Raw genomic sequence first — 14,489 nt, 5'->3', positions numbered from 1 at the left:
TTAGTAGTTATTTCAGCCCTTTAAAAATAACTTTTTGTTCTCAGGTGAAACCCCCTCCTGTTTTTATTTTTTTCCACAGCATTTATCACCCGTATCTGTTTGCTTATTGTCTGTCTTTCCTTCTAGAATGTAAGTCCATGAGGGCATGGCCTTTGTTTTTTTCTTGTTCACTGTTCCCCTTCCAGAACTTAAAACAGTAACTGGTACAGAGTAGAGGTTCAATAAGTATTTACTGGATGAAAGTTCCTACATTAATATATGGGTACTATCCAAATGACTAAAATTTTACTGAGTACCTACTATGTGTCAAGCCCTGTGCTAGTAAGGTGTAGTGACAGAGTGGTTATCATCTATGATTTTACAGAGCTAACAATCACAGATAAAACTTCAGGCAATTTTCTACTGAACAGGAATATTTTCTTTATTATTGATAAAATGTTATGTGATTACTTCACTAAGATTCTATATGATTTAGTTCATTTAGTAACACTTTATAAAAAAAAGTTTATCTTCAAAATGCTGTGCTCTTACTTACCCTAGGATCCCAAATATTTCACAAACTACTTCAATCACTTTAAAAAACCATCCCTGTTACTCCCTATAGGAGAAGCCTATATTTATGGATTAAATGATGTCAGCAATAGTAGTAGACCGAATATTTCCTAACTAATCTCTACTTACAATTTCTCTCAGGCACTCTCCTTTGATACTTTTCCACACGGTTTCTCTTTAACTAATAATACAGGTAATTTAATCTCCTTTTTTAAAAAAAAGCTGAGCATTTATTCCCTGTATATGTGTTCATAGAGATGATCAGACCTTTTGAAGAATCACACACCAGTTCCCCTGATCATAGTAACTTTGCAGTATGCTGATATTACTCAAAGTCTGGCAGGCAGCTTCCATTTCTCCCTCACAGAACACATGGTAGTAACGATGAAACACAGGACCTGGGTCATGGGATCCTAATGGTCCAAATGGCTCAATAGGCTTGCCCTTACCAGGATTTTCCTTAAGGTGCCAGGGAACCAGTACATCTTGAGAATGAAAAGAAGTCCTGTTAGTGTGAATAGGCAACTTGGAATTAGTAACTTTCCTTGAATTACATCCTCTATCCTGAAAGTCATTAATGGAGGGGACAGAAGGTGCTGAATCTTGATTGCCCACATCAGGCATCTGCTTCACAAGCAACTCTTGCACTGATGTATCACTGCTGATTTCCTCTTTCTTTCCTTGGCTAATTCTGTTTTCTCTAAGATACTTGGACTTCTTCTTATTATATTCTTGTTCCATGGCCCAAACATAGATGAGTGCCTTCCCACCAGGTCTTAGGAGTCGAACAAGTTCTTGGAGAGCTGCCACTCTACGCTCCTAGTTAAAACAAAAAAAAAATAAACAAAAAACCATATTGCCATTTATCAATGAGAAAGAGATACAGAGAGGAAACAGGAAAATATAACTAACTATAGGACTATTTTCAATTAAGATGGACAGTACAGAAAATCAAACATAAAACAAATCTTATAGTTTAAAAAAAGGGGGGAAAAGGAGAATTTTGCTCTGCAATTGAGAGGAAAAAAAGTGTTGATAAACAGGGGAAAACTTTTTTTTCTTTCTGATAATAATACAGAGGCATAGAGGGTTTTCTGCTTTGTTTGAAATTCAGTTGAGATCATAAGATATACTGAAACGGCCAGGAACTCCAGCACAAAGGGATCTATAATGTTATTGCTTAGATTGGGGGAAATGAGTAACACCTAGGAATAATAAGATTTTTTTCCTATAAGAAAAATATAAAATATTAAATTCACTTATTTTAAAATTAGAAGCAGAGTGACTAATTAAAAGCATCAGCATACTACTACCAGATAAATACCTGAGTTTTGAAAAAAAGAACAGGAAAAGAAGAAAAATAGAATGGGAAGAACATGAGACTCAGATGTCAGGAATGAGAGTGAGAGCCGAGAAAGCAAGATGGGAAACGGAAATAAAGAAGAAGCTCAGAGGCTGAGGAGACAGAGAGAATACTCAAGAGGCCTAGAGCTGATGATCTCTTAAAGTCTCTTACAGCTAAATTCTGTGACTCTGTGGGTTTGAGGAAGACATTTAAAGATGAGTAAGACTCAGGTAGGAAAAAGGCAGAAATGTGCAGCAATAAATGCATAGTCTCATCAGACCTCTGCTTAAGTAATCACAGCTCCCATGTAACTCATCTCCATTCCACAGGCTTTCTTTAAAAACTGGGGTAAACTGTATGACAAGAAAAGAGAATGGAAAGAAAGGAAAAGCTAAAGTGGGGTCCAAATCAGTAAAATCCATGAACATTTCCTGCCACTTAGTTACAAGTTCTTGGAGCAAGAAAGACAATACTTACTGCTGTAGCAAAATGGTGAATAACAGCAATGGAGATGCAAGCATCACAAGACCCACTGCGGATTGGTACTGCCAAAGCATCACAGACAAAGGCCTGATAATGCTTCTCTCTACAAATGTCCACAAGGTTTTGGCTATGATCACAGCCAATCTATAACAGATAAAGGAAGAATTTCAGAACAACTTTTTAAATGTCATAAAATTATTAGACAGATTTCATATTCATTGTGAATGGGTCTAAGACCATGATATTATAGGTTCTTACAGCCAGTACAAAGTCAGCTTATATAATTTACAGGGCAGCATTTATTACCTTAACAGGTATCAAACAGAATTCAACTTAGTGAATGGAAACAAAATAACTAGAATAAAAATAACATTGGTGGAAATGGGAGGTCCTAATTGGCATCTAATTAATCACCACTCAGAATCTTGATCTTTTTGTAATATCATACTTTATTTTATTTTATATCTTATCGTATCTTATTTTCTGCACCACGCGGCATGTGGGATCTTAGGTCCCTGACCAGGGATCAAACCCACGCCCCCTGCAGTGGAAGCGCAGAGTCTTAACCACTGGACCACCAGGGAAGTCCAATATCACACATTTTAAAATGGAAATTATCACATAAACATAGACATTTAGTCTTTTGGGGGAAGCTACAAATAAGAGGTTCTAAGGTATCACTTATTAGTATATAAACTATTCAGTAATGACCCAGATATCAGGAGGATGGCTTATTTTTTTTCCTTCTTCTTTATACTTTTCAATATGTATTACTTGCACCATCATAAAATAAAATCTTCCTAAATAAAGTTAAATAATTTATTTCATTTTTTAAAGCCATTGAGTCTTGTTCTGCTAAATACCTGAATTCAAAATTTGTAAAATGCTATTGAATTAAACCTTTTGGTATAACCAAACCATTCTATGGGAATGACAACACTGAAGGCAGCTGGCAGCATCCTTTCATCTCCCCAAGCAGCTGAGGCCTAACATGCCTTATGCATATGTCTGGTTCTGTGGCAAGTATTTGTGGGCTAGGACTGCCTATATTCTCTCTAGTTTTGTTGTTGTTTTTGTACACAGTTTTGCTGTTTAGTTCTAAAAATACCATATATAGAGAAAGACAGAAACAAAGACAGAGACAGAGAGAAAGAGAGAGTACACACAAGCTCGTGCAATGTGCACATATAAATTGAGGGAGGAATAGGAGGAGCTTAAAGAATGTTAAATCACTAATAATTATCTCCAGATATTTCTTCTTAACCCAATCTCTACAAGAGAGAAAAGATATGTATAAGTAGATATAAAGATATGTATAAGTAGATTTCATCTAACAGAAGTAGCCACCTCAGGTTTATATTTACTCATTTGAATTTTTGCTATAAGTAAGCATTGATCATTGCTAAGGGATCAGGGTTCCCTCAGTCCATTTGAGAATAAAGATATGAATCTTCATGTCAAAACAATTCTTATTAAGTCACACTGCCATGCCAGTGATACCTAATATGAATTTGCTCAGTTTCTAATAAATATTAAATAGCTTCAGTATTCCAGCCCACAGCTGCATTAATATCTGAGGCATAATAAAAGGTACCAAGCTAGAAGTAAAGTATAGCAATATCATTTTGATATAATTTTAAGATGGAAAAGTACTAAGGGCCCATTAATAACAACAGTGGCACAATTCCCACTTAATTGCTCCCTTTACCTGTATAAGATATATAACTGGCTATTACTTTTATTTATTTTCTTCCATATCTTATGCCAATAGTCACAATATCAAGATGACAGTACCACTCAAACAATATGCATATTATATTTTGGTCCTTGCCAGGTTTTATTACAATAAAATTCAGCTCATGGAAACAGAAGTTTCAAGTATGCCCAATTATTACAGATTGCTATACCTTGCTAAAAGTCACCAAGAAGAAATCCAATGTGCCTATCCCCAGAGATAGAGCTTGATAGTTACTCAGAGGAGGAAAGTTATTATCTGAGAATCACAGATAAAACAGAACAAGGAGAAGAGCAACCGAACAAAAACTAGAGAAAATTTCCTTCTTCTTCCTGCCAGACTCTTACAATTATTTGTACAGAGCACGCCTTTTCACCAACAAATGAAATCAGGGGCAATTTTAGTCATAAAGTACCAGGTCTAATGTAGTCCTGACTCATGACTGGCTCAGTACTTTCACCTTTCACTTATTTTGCCTGAGTCTTCCATATACTATAGTCAAATCATCAGTATTTTTTTCTCTTCCCTTTCTATTTTTAAATTCCCTTAAGCTTTTATACCAAGGATAGTACCAGATATTTGAAATTCTCTCTAATAATGCTACATAATGTCAAAAACAGGACAGAAAATAGCTTATGTATAAATACTCATTAATGGTAAGGGACTCATGTAAAGCTACATATTTCTGTATGTGGGATGGAGATGAATGACAATAAAAACACATATTGGTTGGGCTTAAAATGTATACTTTATACTTGTATATAACTTTTAAAGTCTTCAACATAATATTAAATATGCAATTCTGGAAGTACTGGTAAAAATGAAAAAGTATCCAACTTAGTAATCAAACTAAACAAGGTTTCACTTTTCTCCTATTAAAGTATCAAAAATATTTTAAAACCAAAGTATACCACAGTGATAGCTCTGTGATACAACTTCCTGTCATAAAGTGTTGTTGACAGTACAAATTGGCTAGACCAATTTTAAAAAGCAGTTTGGCAAACCATTTTTTAAGAAAGATAAAAATGTTCACAATTTTTCACCCAATAATCATTCTTCAAAAAATTTATCCTAAGAAAATAATCCAAAATATGGAAAAAGGTAAACAAGCTAATGAAATTGTCTTTAATGAATACCCACCATATGTTAAAGCAGATTCTTTGTATTAATGTACTTAACTCTTGAGAGTGGTGGAGACAAGATGGTGGAGTAGAAGGACTTAAGCTCACCTCCTCTCACAAAAACACTAAAGTCCTCTCAAGAAAACACCAAAATCGCAACTAACTGCTGAACAACAATCAACAAAAAAGATATTCTACATCCAAGGACAAAGAAGAAGCCACAATGAGACAGTAGGAGGGGCACATTTGCAGCACAATCAAACCCCATTCCTGTGGGTGGGCGACCCACAAACTGGAAAATATATCACAAAGGTTCTCCCACAGGAGTGAGAGTTCTGAGCCCCATGTCAGGATCCCCAGTCTAAGGGCCTGGTATTGGGAGGAGGAGCCCCCAGAGCATTTGGCTTTGAAGGCCAGCAGGGTTTGATTGCAGGAACTTCACAGGACTGGGGGAAACAGAAACTCCACTCTCAGAGGGTGCACACAAGGTTTCAAGCACACCGAGACCCAGGGACTCGGTGACTTCATAGGAGCCTGGCCAGAACTACCTGCTGGTCTTGGAAGGTATCCTGGAGGGGTGGGGTGGGGTGGCGGCTGTGGCTCATTGTGGGAATAAAAACACTGGTGGCAGAGGTAGAGGTAGCAGGGAGTACTCATTGGTGTGAGATCTCCTGGAGGCCGTCATTTTGATACCAAGACCTGGCACCACCCAACAGCCTGTAGGCTCCAGTGCTGGGATGCCTCAGGCCAAACAACCAACAGGGAGGGAACACAGACCCGCCCATCAGCAGATAGGCTGCCAAAACTCTTCCTGAGCCCACAGCCGCCTCTAAACATATCCTTGACATGGCCCTGCCCACCAGAGGGACAAGGCCCAGCTCCACCCACCAGTGGGCAGGCACCAGTCCTGTTGACCAGGAAGCCTGCACAACCCTCTAGACTAGCCTCACCCACCTATAATCCTGCAGCCTGCAGCCTACAATCTACAATCCTGCAGCCTGCAGAACAGATTGCAAACACAAAAAGTTAGACAAAGTGAGATGACAGAGAAATATGTTCCACACGAAGGAACAAGATAAAACCCTAGAAGTAAAGTGGAGATAGGCAATCTACCTGGAAAAGAATTCAGAGTAATGATAGTAAAGATGATCCAAAATCTGGGGAAAAGAATGGAGGCACAGACTGAGAAGATACTAGAAATATTCAACAAAGATATAAAGAACAAACAAACAGAGGTGAACAATACGATAAGTAAAATGAAAAATACACTAGAAGGAATCAGTAGCAGAATAAATGAGGGAGAAGAACAGATAAGCGACTGGAAAGACAGAATGGTGGAATCACTGCCATGGAACAGAATAAAGAAAAAAGAATGAAAAGAAATGAGGACAATGTAAGAGACCTCTGGGACAACATTAAATGTACCAACATTCACATTATAGGGGCTCCAGAAGGAGAAGAGAGAGAGAAAGGACCTGACAAAATTATGGAAGAGATAATAGCTGAAAACTTCCCTGACACGGGAAAGGAAAAAGTCACCCAAGTACAGGAAGTGCAGAGAGTCCCATACAGGATAAACCCAAGGAGGAACATGCTGAGACACATATTAATCTACTTGACAAAAATTCAAGACAAAGAGAAAATATTAAAAGCAACAAGGGAAAAGCAAAAAATAACATACAAGGGAATCCACATAAAGTTACAGATGACTTTTCAGCAGAAACTCTGCAAGCCAGAGGGGAGTGGCACAATATATTTAAAGTGATGAAAGGGAAAAACTTACAAACAAGAATATTCTACCCATCAAGACCCTCATTCAGATGTGACAGAGAAATCAAAAGCTTTACAGACAAGCAAAAGCTAAGAGAATTCAGCACCACCAGACCAGCTTTACAACAAATGCTAAAGGAACATCTCTAGGCAGAAAAGAAAAGGCCACAATTAAAAACAAGAAAATTACAAATGGGAAAGCTCACTGGTAAAGGCAAACATACAATAAAGGTAGGAAATCATCCACACGCACATATGATATCAAAAACCAGCAACTGTGAGGACAGTACAAATGCAGGATATTGGACATGCATTGGAAATTAAGAGACCACCAACTTAAAATAATCTTGTATATATACATACAGACTGCTATATCAAAATCTCAAAGTAACCGCAAACCAAAAGCCTACAATACTTACACACACCCAAAAGAAAAAGCAATCCAAACACAGCACTAAAGACAATCATCAAATCACAAAAGAGAACAAAAGAGGAAGGGAAGGTTCTTGAAAATATAAACAAAATTGATAAACCTTTACCCAGACTCATCAAGAAAAAAAGGAGAGGACTCAAATCAATAAAATTAGAAATGAAAAAGAAGTTACAACTGACACCACAGAAGTACAAAGGATCATAAGAGACTACTACAAGCAACTATATGCCAATAAAATGGACAACTTAGAAGAAATGGATGAATTCTTTAAAAGGTACAATCTCCCAAGACTGAATCAGGAAGAAATAGAAAATATGAACAGACCAATGACAAGTAATGAAATTGAAACTATGATTAAAAGCTCCCAAAAAACAAAAGTCCAGGACCAGATGGCTTCACAGGCGAATTCTATCAAACATTTAGAGAAGAGTTAACACCTATGCTTCTGAAACTATTTCCAAAAATTGCAGAGGAAGGAACATACCCAACCTCATTCTACGAGGCCACAATCACCCTGATACCAAAACCATACAAAGATACCACAAAAAAAGAAACTTACAGGTCAATATCACTGTTGAACATAAGCGCAGAAATCCTCAACAAAATACTAGCAATCAAAATTCAACAACACATTAAAAGGATCATATACCATGTTTCAAGTGGGATTTATCCCAGGAATGCAAGGATTTTTCAATATCCGCAAATCAATCAGTGTGATACACCGTATCAACAAATTGAAGAATAAAAACCATATGATAATCTCAATAGATGCAGGAAAAGCTTTCAACAAAACTCAACACCTATTTATGATAAAAACTCTCAAGAAAGTAGGCATAGAGGGAACTTACCTCAACATAACAGAGGCCATATATGACAAACCCACAGCCAACATCATTCTCAATGGTGAAAGACTGAAACCATTTCCTCTAAGATCAGGAACAAGAAAAGGTTATCCACTCTCACCACTGTTATTCAACATAGTTTTGGAAGTTTTAGCCACAGCAATCAGAGAAGAAAAAGAAATAAAAGGAATCCAAATCAGAAAAGAAAAAGTAAAGCTGTCACTATTTGCAGATGACATGATACTATACATAGAGAATCCTAAAGACTCTACCAAAAAACTACTAGAGCTAATCAATGAATTTGGTAAAGTAGCAGGATACAAAATTAATGCACAGAAATCTCTTGCATTCCTATGCACTAATGATGAAAAATCTGAAAGAGAAATTAAGGGAACACTCCAATTTACCACTGCAACAAAAAGAATAAAATACCTAGGAATAAACCTACCTAAGGAGACAAAAGAGCTGTATGCAGAAAACGATAAGACACTGATGAAATAAATTAAAGATGATACAAACAGATGGAGAGATATACCATGTTCTTGGATGGGAAGAATCAACATGGTGAAAATGACTATACTACCCAAAGCAATCTACAGATTCAATGCAATCCCTATCAAATTACCACTGGCATTTTTCACAGAATTAGAACAAAAAATTTCAAAATTTGTATGGAAACACAAAAGACCCCAACAGCCAAAGCAATCTTGAGAAAGAAAAATGGAACTGGAGTAATCAGGCTCCCTGACTTCAGACTATACTACAAAGCTACAATAATCAAGACAGTATGGTAATGGCACAAAAACAGAAATACAGATCAATGGAACAGGATAGAAAGCCCAGAGATAAACCCACGCACATATGGTCACCTTAACTTCGATAAAGGAGGCAAAAATATACAATGGAGAAAAGACAGCCACTTCAACAAGCGGTGCTGGGAAAACTGGACAGCTACATATAAAAGAATGAAATTAGAACACTTCCTAACACCATACACAAAAGTAAACTCAAAATGGATTAAAGACCTAAATGTGAGATAAAACTCTTAGAAGAAAACATAGGAAAAACACACTTTGACATAAATCACAGCAAGATCGTTTTTGACACACTTCCTAGAGAAATGGAAATAAAAACAAAAATAAACAAATGGGACTTAATGAAACTTAAAAGCGTTTGCACAGCAAAGGAAACCATAAACAAGACAAAAAGATAACCCTCAGAATGGGAGAAAATATTTGCAAATGAAGCAACTGATAAATGATTTATCATAAATGGGTGTTGAATTTTGTTGAAAGCTTTTTCTTCACCTATTGAGATGATCATATGGTTTTTCTCCTTCAATTTGTTAATATGGTTTATCAAATTGATTGATTTGTATTTACTGAAGAATCCTTGCAATCTGGGATAAACCCCACTTGAACATGGTGTATGATCCTTTTAATGTGCTGTTGGATTTTGTTTGTTAGTATTTTGTTGAGGATTTTTGCATCTATGTTCATCAGTGATATTGGCCTGTAGTTTTCTTTCTTTGTGACATCTTTGTCTGCTTTTGTTATCAGGTTGATGATGGCCTTGCAGAATGAGTTTGGGAGTGTTCCTCCCTCTGCTATATTTTGGAAGACTTTGAGAAGAATAGGTGTTAGCTCTTCTCTAAATGTTTGATAGAATTCGCCTGTGAAGGCTTCTGGTCCTCGGCTTTTGTTTGTTGGAAGATTTTTAATCACAGTCTCAATTTCAGTGCTTGTGATTGGTCTATTTATATTTTCTATTTCTTTCTGGTTCAGTCTCAGAAGGTTGTGCTTTTCTAAGAATTTGCCCATTTCCTCCAGGTTGTCCATTTTATTGGCATATAGTTGCTTGTAAGTAATCTCTCATGATCCTTTGTATTTCTGCAGTGTCAGTTGTTACTTCTCCTTTTTCATTTCTAGCTCTGTTGATTTGAGTCTTTTCCCTTTTTTGCTTGATGAGTCTGGCTAATGGTTTATCAATTTGGTTTATCTTCTCAAAGAACCAGTTTTTAATTTTATTGATCTTTGCTATTGTTTCCTTCATTTCTTTTTCATTTATTTCTAATCTGTTCTTTATGATTTCTTTCTTTCTGCAAACTTTGGGGTTTTTCTTCTTCTTTCTCTAATTGTTTTAGGTGTACGGTTAGATTGTTTATTTGAGATGTTTCTTGTTTCTTGAGGTAGGATTGTATTGCTATAAAATTCCCTCTTAGAACTGCTTTTGCTGCATCCCATAGGTTTTGGGTCATCATGTTTTCATTGTCATTTGTTTCTAGGTATTTTTTGATTTCCTCTTTGATTTCTCCAGTGATCTCTTGGTTATTTAGTAGTGTATTGTTTAGCCTCCATGTGTTTGTATTTTGTACAGATTTTTTCCTAATCTAGTCTCATAGAGTTGTGGTTGGAAAAGATACTTGATATGATTTCAATTTTCTTAAATTTACCAAGGCTTGATTTGTGACCCAAGATATGATCTGTCCTGGAGAATGTTCCATGAGCACTTGAGAAGAAAGTGTATTCTGTTGTTTTTGGATGGAATGTGCTATAAATATCAATTAAGTCCATCTTGTTTAATGTATCATTTAAAGCTTGTTTCCTTATTTATTTTCATTTTGGATGATCTGTCCATTGGTGAAAGTGGGGTGTTAAAGTCCCCTACTATGATTGTGTTACTGTCAATTTCCCCTTTTATGGCTGTTAGCATTTGTCATGTAGTGAGGTGCTCCTATGTTGGGTGCATATTTACAATTGTTGTATCTTCTTCTTGGATTGATCCCTTAATCATTATGTAGTGTCCTTCTTTGTCTCTTGTAATAGTCTTTATTTTAAAGTCTCTTTTGTCTGATATGAGAATTGCTACTCCAGCTTTCTTTTGATTTACGTTTGCATAGAATATCTTGTTCCATCCCCTCACTTTCAGTCTGTATGTGTCCCTAGGTCCGAAGTGGGTCTCTTGTAGACAGCATATATACAGGTCTTGTTTTTAAGTAAGTATTTATCTAAGAAACACATTCGGACTGAGGGTACTCTAAGATCCATGCACAGAACATCACGTAGTGAATAAGCTAGACCAAGTTCTGGGTATGCACATCTCATCTATTATTGGTACAATTATAAAGGCAATAAGTTTCTTGAAGGTATAAAATCTTTCTTATAAAATTTAACTCTGAAAATAAAGCCAACAGCTAATGCTGATGCTAGGAATGATGGAGTCTAAATAAGAAATGTTTCTTAGCTAGAATATAGAAATTTTGAGTTAAAGAGCAGAAGAACAAGCTCATGCATAACTCAGATCAGATAAGAACAGATTCACCACATATACTTCTAAGAGAAATGAATAGTTGTTTATAAAACTATTTCCATGAGAGCCCAAGCTAGTATTTTTAAAATATACTTTGTAAAGGAAATTATATAAAATAGTGATACTAATAACTTTTTAAATTCTGAGACTATCTTAGATATACATTTGAATACCCAGAATGAATGTCTCAGGTCACATCCTCTCATGAATGTCAAGAAATGCACATATTTTCATGCTCAAAGATGGCTGTTCAAAATACACTCAAGTATTATTGCTCCATCCAGGTTGGAGCCTTAGCAGCTTAAAAAATTAGGTTTCTCTTTTATCATATATAATTCCATTTCTTGTATAATGAAAACCATAACTCCAACCAGACAAGTAGTTTTCATTCATTCATTGAACCACACTTACTGAGCCTTCTCTAGAGGTCAGACAATGGCAGTAGGTTCCAGGAAGAGCAGACAGGAAAGAACACATGCAGACTACCACTGATAAAATGAATGTAGATTATGGAGAGTACACTTATGATTTTCAAATTCTTCTGGATATATTCCTTCTTGAATCAGCTTCAGGTTTTTGGTTCAGTTTATCAAGAAATCATTTTTCTTAACTGTAACATGATAATATTATCATATGACTAAGTCAGTGTGTTTGACTTCAACCTAGTTTCACTGTCACAATTGATACCTGACTAGACAAAGCCACAGGTTATCATCAAGAAAGTGTAAAAGCAGAGCTTCCTGAGAAACATTTTTGGACAGTACCTTAAGATTAAAACATCAGAAGATATACTTTGTTTTAAGCTGTGGTTAGAGTTGTGACAAATCTAAAACCTATTTCCTCTTCAACATGAACAAACTTAGTTCACTAGACCTTATTCTTTATAAACTAAAATTTAATTGTAAACATGACAATATATGAATACTTGTCTTCTCTTGATGAAAAGCGATTCTTTTATCTGCCTCTTAATGCACAAAGTCTACCTTTCCTCAATTGCAGTAGTACCGTTCTTTCTTCGTGTAGGTGTACAATATCTAGGATGAGGTAAAAATTAAGATTACAAGCAATCTGACATACTATAACAGCCCATGAAGGTAGACTGCTCTCATTCTCCTTATATACTCCCCTTACTCTAGTCCTTCCTCCCCTAATCTTGAGAAAGGGAAGCTCCAGTCCTCACAGAGCAGTGTTGACACGAGTACTTACAACAATGCACTAATACAGGGAGAACTTCCTACTTTATAGCACAGCAGAGAAAACAGTGATCCATTAGAAAAGGAAATTATAGGGCTTCCCTGGTGGCGCAGTGGTTGAGAATCTGCCTGCCAATGCAGGGGACACGGGTTCGAGCCCTGGTCTGGGAAGATCCCACATGCCGCAGAGCAACTAGGCCCGTGAGCCACAACTACTGAGCCTGCGCGTCTGGAGCCTGTGCTCCGCAACAAGAGAGGCCGCGATAGTGAGAGGCCCGCGCATTGCGATGAAGAGTGGCCCCCGCTTGCCGCAACTAGAGAAAGCCCTCGTACAGAAATGAAGACCCAACACAGCCAAAAATAAATAATAAATAAATAATAAATAAATTTTAAAAAAAAAGAACAAAGCTCAAGATAATTGGTTCTTAAATGCTTTTCTCCCCAGGGTACATTTGCCAATATCTGGAGACATTAAAAAAAAAAAAAAAGGAAAGGAAATTATAACAACTGAAAACAGAAACTTTGGCATCAGAGAGAAGTGGGTTCAAGTCCTAGGCCTAGCACTATAACCTTGGTCAAATTTTTAATCTACTTGAGGTTTAATTTTCCCAACAGTAAGAAAACAATAAATACTAACCTTTTTTTTCTATTATGAGTAAAAGAACACTAGATTTGGAGTCATAAGGCATGGGTTCAAGTTCCAGCTATATCCTCTAATAATATAACACCAAGGAGGTAATATAACCTCTGTGAGCCTCAGTTTCTTCATTTATAAAAGATGGATAAAAATATCTGCTTTATACTTCTAATACTTACAAGGAACTAGGAAAGAAAATGGTTTCTATAAAAATCCTTTATAACCTGTAAAGAGTTTTATAAATATAAGATAGTTTTACTGATAAAATAATCTTCTTAGAAAGCAAAATCTGAAGGGACCAAAAAAAAACTGCAAATAATGGCATGCCCATAAATTTCTAGAGGAATAAAAAAGAATGGGAGTGTTCATTAATTTTCAACCTGTTGGTTACAATTTTCTGCAGTGACCTAAAAACACAGCATTATATCATGACGAAGGTGATAATAACCCTTACAAATAAAGCAAAAAGAAAGCCAGAAGCAACAATTACTTGCCATATATAACTCCTTATTGATGCCAAGATACTTTCCATTTCCACATCCAATATCAGCAACTAATGAACCACTTGGCAAAGCTTTCAAAAACTCCACAATGTGTGGCCAAGGGGTATGTCTCGTGCTGCTAAAGTGTCTAGCAATTTCTTCATAAACTTGATGGACATATTCTTGCTCCAGTTGTGAGGCTTCTTTATCACTCTCTGGAAATGATGTGGGAGTCTCCTTCATCTGGCTGTCACAGACCAAAGGGTAACCTAATGAATAAAAGAAAGCAATATAAACCATTTACTTATTTGTTTTTTAAATTTATTTTTTGGCCGCACCACGTGGCATGTGGGATCTTAGTTCCCTGACCCGGCATTGAATCTAAGCCCCCTGCATTGGAAGCACAGAGTCTTAACCACTGGACCACCAGGGAAGTCGCTAAACCATTATTTTTATCCAAATGATTCATAAGGTATGATTGTTTTATCAAAAGAAAAAGCAAATCAATCCACGTTTCATGACTAGGGTTAAGTAGGCTCTGATTTATCAGTTAAAAAAAGTAGTTCTTGGGAGGTCTGGGCAAGATG

The 14,489-nt window shown here is 36.3% G+C and overlaps 1 protein-coding gene across 4 annotated transcripts in view; it reads right to left on the bottom strand.

Moving 5' to 3' along the window:
• Positions 1 to 523: 523 nt before the first annotated feature.
• ALKBH8 (alkB homolog 8, tRNA methyltransferase) overlaps positions 524 to 14,489 on the bottom strand; it is a 253,312-nt gene continuing 239,346 nt past the window's right edge. For all 4 annotated transcript variants that reach the window (XM_061202589.1, XM_061202588.1, XM_061202590.1 and 1 more), the window contains 3 exons: positions 13,915 to 14,171; positions 2,375 to 2,524; positions 524 to 1,371 (listed from right to left, as the gene is read on the bottom strand). In XM_061202589.1, the coding sequence (XP_061058572.1) occupies positions 814 to 1,371; positions 2,375 to 2,524; positions 13,915 to 14,171 (965 nt within the window). In that variant the 3' untranslated portion in view covers positions 524 to 813. The remainder of the gene's footprint in view (positions 1,372 to 2,374; positions 2,525 to 13,914; positions 14,172 to 14,489) is intronic.

The sequence above is a fragment of the Eubalaena glacialis genome, chromosome 10 (assembly GCF_028564815.1).
Source record: "Eubalaena glacialis isolate mEubGla1 chromosome 10, mEubGla1.1.hap2.+ XY, whole genome shotgun sequence".
Classification (NCBI taxonomy): domain Eukaryota; kingdom Metazoa; phylum Chordata; class Mammalia; order Artiodactyla; family Balaenidae; genus Eubalaena; species Eubalaena glacialis.
This window is presented reverse-complemented; position numbering and strand designations above follow the sequence as displayed.